Here is a 7,870-nt window from a genome sequence, read left to right as displayed (position 1 = left end):
TGACATTGCACATCAGGCAGGTGAATGATTAGACGGGTGAGGTGAGTACCCGTCCTGGCACAGGCATCCGGCAGCACCAGGTCCTACAAGGCTGCGCCCCGCTGGGTGGCAGACAGACAGGCGTTTGCAGGCTCGGAGCTGCCACACTGTTGAGAGGATGAGGAAGCCCCCCAGTGCCTCCCCGGGGTGCTCCTACGGGGACTGGCCCAGGGCACCTTGATCCCAACCATTGGAGCTATGTAACAGGGGGGCCACACATGGCTCCCACACTTCCTGGGGCCTCCTGGGGCTCAGCTTGGGGCAGGGCCATTGTGGCACCTCTGTCTGCGAGGTAGCCTGTCCTGGACCAGGAGAACCACCCCACCCGCTGGTTCCAAGTGAGGGATGCAGCCGTCAGCGGTCAAATCCGACAGGCCCAGTGCCCGTCCTGCGCCCGTTCTGGGTCCCGTGCCCAGCTGGCCCTGCTCCCCTCGGGGTTGGAACCGGAGGATCCCCGGTCAGTGGCGTGCACGGCGGCCTGGCCACCTGCTTTGCTGTCCGTGGAGCCCTGAGCACAGCTGCAGGGGCGCTCGCGAGGGGAAGGGCGGCTTGCCTTCAGTCCTGCCTGTCCCTAGACCACGGTGTCCTGCCAGCCGTCCCGCCTGTCCCGACAACTGGGCCAGCAGCTGCCCAGGGCTTCTGCGTGCCGTGGGGGGGGGAGGCCCTGCAGGACACCCGGGCCCCACAGCTCTGAGTAGCCCTCCCTCAGGGTCCTGGGCACAGGCCGCACTCCTAGAGACAGTGGGGAGGGCTGCTCAGGGGCCCCGAGACACACCCCCACCCCATCACTCAGCAAACGTCATTGCACCAGCTTTGCCGAGCCGTGATGTACGGCAGTAAACCGGAAATGTGGGGTTCTTCGGGACCCTGGGAGCCCTGAGGGGGCCGGGTCATTCCCGCCTGAGAGAAGCTTCCAGTCTGGCAGGCTCCCTAACCAGAAGCCTGCAGCCAAGGCTCGTCCTCTGTGCGCCTGCTCTGGCCTGCGAGGGTCAGTGACCCGAGTTCCCAGGACCCCCAGCAGGTGCCAGTGTGCGGAGCGGAGGGCCCACAGTCCCGAGGTGGCTAGATGGTAGAGCTAGGTGGCTAGATAGTCCCACGGCTAGATGCCCCCCGTTCTCCACAAGCCCCGCCGCTCCCTGATGCCTCACACCAGCCAGCTCACTCGGTCGTGTCCCACCGGCCCCTCCAGCGTCTGCAGGGTCCGATCGGGGCCCAGCCCAGGGCCCAGAGCGGGTTAGGCTCAGGAGGGCCCGGTTTGGGTCTGGCCACCAGGGTGGGGGATGGAGGAGGAGCTGGGCACCTGCTCCCTCTCCACACACCGGCCTGGACATTCACGCTCGGGACACGGGCCTGGGATGGGCGGGGTTAGCGTGGACACCCCAAACTCAGAGTAGGGGCAGCACCCACCCTGGACCTCTGCCCGGCGGGGCATCACAAGCCCACACTGACAGCCAGGGATCGGACCCCAGGATTGGGATCAAGAGAAATTAAGTAGGAATGGTTTTCCCTTTGCAGAGATAAGATAAGTATTTACAGATTTGCTCTTAACTTGGGGGAGGGGGTGGAGGGGAGGTCACAGTTTACGGCTGCCGTTACGCCAGGGGTTCAATGAAGGTATCGGCCACTTGCGACATTAACGCAGCACCTTTGAAGTCAACGGGCCGGCCCACGGCATAAGAAATCCTGAGTCCTCATCTGACTGTGCCTGTGGCCCCCAAGCCCCGGAGCCTGCATGGGGCCCACCCAGGTGGGCACGTGGGCCCGCTGGGGAGGGGTCCACTCAGCCCCCAGTCCCTCCCTGTCAGCCAGTTGGGGAGGGGTCCACTCAGCCCCCCCAGTCCCTCCCTGTCAGCCCGCTGGGGAGGGGTCCACTCAGCCCCCAGTCCCTCCGGGTCAGCCCGCTGGGGAGGGGTCCACTCAGCCCCCAGTCCCTCCCTGTCAGCCCGCTGGGGAGGGGCCCACTCAGCCCCCAGTCCCTCCGGGTCAGCCCGCACCATGCTCTGTGCTCCGTGCTTCAGGCTGCACTTCAGGCTCGTAGAAAGCATTTTCCTGTCCCTGTGGGGTTTTCTCATTTCCACCTGCAGGAATCTCCTTCTGCTTCCCCGGCCACGGGCTTTGGTCTGACGGTGAGCGGTCGACGAGCCCGTGTGATGCGTACAGGTCTGCGAAAGCCGTGCCCCCTCCCACCTCACTGCCCACCCCAATGACCAACAAGGCTCAAGATGAAAAGAAAAGAAAAACAACACAAAACCTTTCTCATCTGAGGCCATTAGATTGGGGGGGGGCGTGTTTGTTACTGGGCCTGACCCCACCTGTCCTGACTGAGACACTTTAGATACGGCTCCTCTGTCCCCCGGCGTGGCTCCAGGCGTGCCAGGAAGCCACCTCTGTGGTTGAACGGCCGGGTTCCCTGGCCTTATGGGACTCCCGTTCCGTGGGGAGCAGGCAGGCAGCAAGCACGTGAACAGTGAATGTAAATTTCACCTGCTGGTGATTGGATAGGGAAAAACTGAAGGCCGAGAGAAGGGTCGTGATGCCTGGACGGGGGACTCGTCTAAACAAGGTGGTCTGAGACGCCTTCGGGGCTGAGGAGCCAGAGAGCTGCAGTCTGTGTGACATGGGACCTGGTTTTCCACCTCCAGGGAAGGGTCCGTTTGAGGGTCTGATGAAGCTCTCGTCATCTCCCCCAAATCAGCCATGGGCTCGATGTCTCGATGACTCGGTGGGGGTCACGACCCTGTGGCACCTCCCTCGGGCAGCACCCCTCGTGGGCCAGCGACGAGGACACAGCTCTCTCGCCACTTTGGGCACATCCCGAGTGCACGCTTCAGGAGGCAGGGGGGTCCTCTCAGGCCACAGTGCTGCCCCCCAGCCTCCGGGGTCCCAGCCCCCAGCCCCCAGCCCTCCCCCCACGCCCCCCACGCCCCGGCCGCCAGGCGTGACTTCAGAGTTATATTAAGGGCCAGCGGCGGCGGCGGGAACGGGCGTCTGTAACCAGATAAGAGCAGCAGGACGCGCTTGTCGGAGGAGACAGATTTATCCCGCCCCGGTCAGCTGACGGGATTCGGTTACAGCCCTCAGCAGCCCGGCCAGTGCAAGCCGAGTGTGTCCACGCAGGGGCAGCTGCAGGCATTGATCAGGAGAGCAGGTTCCTTCTAGAAATGCACTCACCACACTCAGGTTAAAAATAGCCACTCGTCAGGGCACCGAGTGCGGTGGTCAGATCTCTGAGCAGCTCTGAGCAGCTCTGCTTGGGCTGGGGGGGGCCCGGGGGGGATCGTAGCACCTGACAGGCTGCGGCCCGGTCAGTGGCACACCCTCCACCCACACCCAGACCCGGGAGGGACGCCAGGACGCATCCTGACCGGAGCTCTGCACCACCACCAGCCCCAACATGAAAGTGCTTGAATGGCCACACTCTTCAGGAGGAGGACGGTGCCTCCCCGGCAGAGGCAAGGGACGGTCACCTCGGGCCCCTCCCAGACATGACGGACTGGCCACCCCCCTGCTCAGAGCGCTGCCACCCTGACCCTCTGTTCTCCTCAAGGTCACAGCCAGCAAGAGGCCACTGTGGTCTGGGACCCAGGCATCCTCCGTCTCTGGCCAGCCAGCCAGCCAGGAATGTCCTCTGGTCATTTCCTGCTGTGCCCTGGGGCTGGCCAGCCTGTCCATGGCAGCGGGAAAGGGCGGCTGTTTTTGGGAAGCCTGTCGTGTGTGCACTGTCTCCACAGGGGAGGGAGGGGCAGAGGTCTCGTAACTGCTATTTAAAGGCCAGGAAGGGACAGGTGCAGGGAGGAGACAGGGTATTCAAGCTGGATGCAGGGGGGGTGTCCCTGGACACTCGTGCATGCCCCACAGTGGAGCCTAGTGGTTTGACCGTGTGCTGTAGCAGGAAGGGCAGGGACCTCGGTGCCACTGTGAGGTGCCCCAGACTGGGCTGGGGTTTGGGCTGCAGCCCCAGGGACAGCTGACCCTTCCTGGGTCAGCACCTGCACAAGAAGCTGAGTCAGGCCTGCAGGTGGAGCTGGCCAGGCCGGCCTGGCTGGAGGCACAGGAGCAGTTTTCAGGCCCCTGAAACGTCCGGAAACACTTGCTCCTGACATCAGGGAACACTCACAACGGGATGGTAGCCTTTCCACTAAGAAACTGTCATCACCATCATGGTGGCCAGAGATTCCCTCCTCAGACCCTCCTGGGGAAGGTTGGGGCCTTACCACACTGGCCAAGTCGTTAATCTGGGTCATTTATTGGTCTTCTTATCCTTAAAATAGGGGGTGATAGCACTCCTTGCATGCAGCCAGGCTGAATGAAGCCCACAGGCACCGGTAAACTGTGGCTGCCCCAGGCCCCTGAGAGACAGAACAGGCTGGTTTAATTCTTACTAAAGTGTAAATGACTTCTAGCATTCCCTCCCCCTCCTCAGTAAAAAGCTACCAGGGACGGAGGTACAGCAGAGAGAGGCTCCGGGGAGGCTGCCACCCAGGCACCGTGGGCTTCACCCACAAACCCCAGTGCGTCTGGCTCTCAGACCCACTCTAGCCCCCGACTCGGACTGACCGGCTCAAGGCAGAGAAAGAAGCTGAGGGTCTGACCTCAGGAACCCCCACCCCCAGGTGCTCAGCTCCACGGTGTCTGCTGCTGATGTTTTCGTAGGGTGGGGGGTGGGAGGGGGCTTGGAAAGTGGCCCCTGCCCCACAGGGCTGCTCCAGCCAGAGGAGAAGCGTCTCAGGACCGGCTCCCGCGCACAGGTGAGGGCGCCAGAGGAGAAGCGTCTCAGGACCAGCACAGGTGAGGGCGCCAGAGGGGAAGGGTCTCAGGACCAGCACAGGTGAGGGCGCCAGAGGAGAAGCGTCTCAGGACCAGCACAGGTGAGGGCGCCAGAGGAGAAGGGTCTCAGGACCAGCACAGGTGAGGGCGCCAGAGGAGAAGCATCTCAGGACCAGCTCTGCGCACAGGTGAGGGCGCCAGAGGAGAAGGGTCTCAGGACCAGCACAGGTGAGGGCGCCAGAGGAGAAGTGTCTCAGGACCAGCACAGGTGAGGGCGCCAGAGGAGAAGTGTCTCGGGACCAGCACAGGTGAGGGCGCCAGAGGAGAAGGGTCTCAGGACCAGCACAGGTGAGGGCGCCAGAGGAGAAGTGTCTCGGGACCAGCACAGGTGAGGGCGCCAGAGGGGAAGGGTCTCAGGACCAGCACAGGTGAGGGCGCCAGAGGAGAAGTGTCTCGGGACCAGCACAGGTGAGGGCGCCAGAGGAGAAGGGTCTCAGGACCAGCACAGGTGAGGGCGCCAGAGGAGAAGGGTCTCAGAACCAGCACAGGTGAGGGCGCCAGAGGGGAAGCGTCTCAGGACCAGCACAGGTGAGGGCGCCAGAGGAGAAGGGTCTCAGGACCAGCACAGGTGAGGGCGCCAGAGGAGAAGGGTCTCAGGACCAGCACAGGTGAGGGCGCCAGAGGAGAAGGGTCTCAGAACCAGCACAGGTGAGGGCGCCAGAGGAGAAGCGTCTCAGGACCAGCACAGGTGAGGGCGCCAGAGGAGAAGGGTCTCAGGACCAGCACAGGTGAGGGCGCCAGAGGAGAAGTGTCTCGGGACCAGCACAGGTGAGGGCGCCAGAGGGGAAGGGTCTCAGGACCAGCACAGGTGAGGGCGCCAGAGGAGAAGCGTCTCAGGACCAGCTCTGCGCACAGGTGAGGGCGCCAGAGGAGAAGCGTCTCAGGACCAGCACAGGTGAGGGCGTCAGAGGGGAAGCGTCTCAGGACCAGCTCTGCGCACAGGTGAGGGCGCCAGAGGAGAAGCGTCTCAGGACCAGCACAGGTGAGGGCGCCAGAGGGGAAGGGTCTCAGGACCAGCACAGGTGAGGGCGCCAGAGGAGAAGCGTCTCAGGACCAGCTCTGCGCACAGGTGAGGGCGCCAGAGGAGAAGCGTCTCAGGACCAGCACAGGTGAGGGCGTCAGAGGGGAAGCGTCTCAGGACCAGCTCTGCGCACAGGTGAGGGCGCCAGAGGAGAAGCGTCTCAGGACCAGCACAGGTGAGGGCGCCAGAGGGGAAGGGTCTCAGGACCAGCACAGGTGAGGGCGCCAGAGGAGAAGCGTCTCAGGACCAGCACAGGTGAGGGCGCCAGAGGGGAAGGGTCTCAGGACCAGCGCAGGTGAGGGCGCCAGAGGGGAAGGGTCTCAGGACCAGCGCAGGTGAGGGCGCCAGAGGAGAAGGGTCTCAGGACCAGCACAGGTGAGGGCGCCAGAGGAGAAGCGTCTCAGGACCAGCACAGGTGAGGGCGCCAGAGGAGAAGCGTCTCAGGACCAGCTCTGCGCACAGGTGAGGGCGCCAGAGGAGAAGGGTCTCAGGACCAGCGCAGGTGAGGGCGCCAGAGGAGAAGCGTCTCAGGACCAGCTCTGCGCACAGGTGAGGGCGCCAGAGGAGAAGGGTCTCGGGACCAGCACAGGTGAGGGCGCCAGAGGAGAAGCGTCTCAGGACCAGCACAGGTGAGGGCGCCAGAGGGGAAGCGTCTCAGAACCAGCACAGGTGAGGGCGCCAGAGAGGAAGGGTCTCAGGACCAGCACAGGTGAGGGCGCCAGAGGAGAAGCGTCTCAGGACCAGCACAGGTGAGGGCGCCAGAGGAGAAGGGTCTCAGGACCAGCACAGGTGAGGGCGCCAGAGGGGAAGGGTCTCAGGACCAGCACAGGTGAGGGCGCCAGAGGAGAAGGGTCTCAGGACCAGCACAGGTGAGGGCGCCAGAGGGGAAGGGTCTCAGGACCAGCACAGGTGAGGGCGCCAGAGGAGAAGGGTCTCAGGACCAGCACAGGTGAGGGCGCCAGAGGAGAAGGGTCTCAGGACCAGCGCAGGTGAGGGCGCCAGAGGAGAAGCGTCTCAGGACCAGCACAGGTGAGGGCGCCAGAGGAGAAGTGTCTCGGGACCAGCACAGGTGAGGGCGCCAGAGGAGAAGGGTCTCAGGACCAGCACAGGTGAGGGCGCCAGAGGAGAAGCGTCTCAGGACCAGCACAGGTGAGGGCGCCAGAGGAGAAGCGTCTCAGGACCAGCACAGGTGAGGGCGCCAGAGGGGAAGCGTCTCGGGACAGGCTCCCGCGCACAGGTGAGGGCGCCAGAGGAGAAGCGTCTCAGGACCAGCACAGGTGAGGGCGCCAGAGGAGAAGCGTCTCAGGACCAGCACAGGTGAGGGCGCCAGAGGAGAAGTGTCTCGGGACCAGCACAGGTGAGGGCGCCAGAGGAGAAGCGTCTCAGGACCAGCACAGGTGAGGGCGCCAGAGGAGAAGCGTCTCAGGACCAGCTCTGCGCACAGGTGAGGGCGCCAGAGGAGAAGTGTCTCAGGACCAGCACAGGTGAGGCGGGCCCAGAGGAGAAGCGTCTCAGGACCAGCTCTGCGCACAGGTGAGGGCGCCAGAGGGGAAGGGTCTCAGGACCAGCACAGGTGAGGGCGCCAGAGGAGAAGCGTCTCGGGACCAGCTCTGCGCACAGGTGAGGGCGCCAGAGGAGAAGGGTCTCGGGACCAGCACAGGTGAGGGCGCCAGAGGAGAATGCGTCTCAGGACCAGCGCAGGTGAGGGCGCCAGAGGAGAAGGGTCTCAGGACCAGCACAGGGTGAGGGCGCCAGAGGAGAAGGGGTCTCAGGACCAGCGCAGTGAGGGCGCCAGAGGAGAAGCGTCTCAGGACCAGCGCAAGGTGAGGGCGCCAGAGGAGAAGGGTCTCAGGACCAGCGCAGGTGAGGGCGCCAGAGAGAAGGGGTCTCAGGACCAGCGCAGGTGAGGGCGCCAGAGAGAAGGGTCTCAGGACCGCAGGTGAGAGGCGCCAGAGGAGAAGGGTCTCAGGACCCGCGCGCACA

General features: G+C 64.3%; 1 protein-coding gene across 1 annotated transcript in view; it reads right to left on the bottom strand.

Moving 5' to 3' along the window:
- Positions 1-610: 610 nt before the first annotated feature.
- Positions 611-7,870, bottom strand: part of LOC136309455 (opioid growth factor receptor-like) — a 10,641-nt gene continuing 3,381 nt past the window's right edge. The window contains exon 4 of the mRNA XM_066237594.1: positions 611-771. Within this exon, the coding sequence (XP_066093691.1) occupies positions 611-771 (161 nt within the window). The remainder of the gene's footprint in view (positions 772-7,870) is intronic.

Source organism: Saccopteryx bilineata, chromosome 6 (assembly GCF_036850765.1).
Source record: "Saccopteryx bilineata isolate mSacBil1 chromosome 6, mSacBil1_pri_phased_curated, whole genome shotgun sequence".
In the NCBI taxonomy this organism is placed as follows: Eukaryota; Metazoa; Chordata; class Mammalia; order Chiroptera; family Emballonuridae; genus Saccopteryx; species Saccopteryx bilineata.
This window is presented reverse-complemented; position numbering and strand designations above follow the sequence as displayed.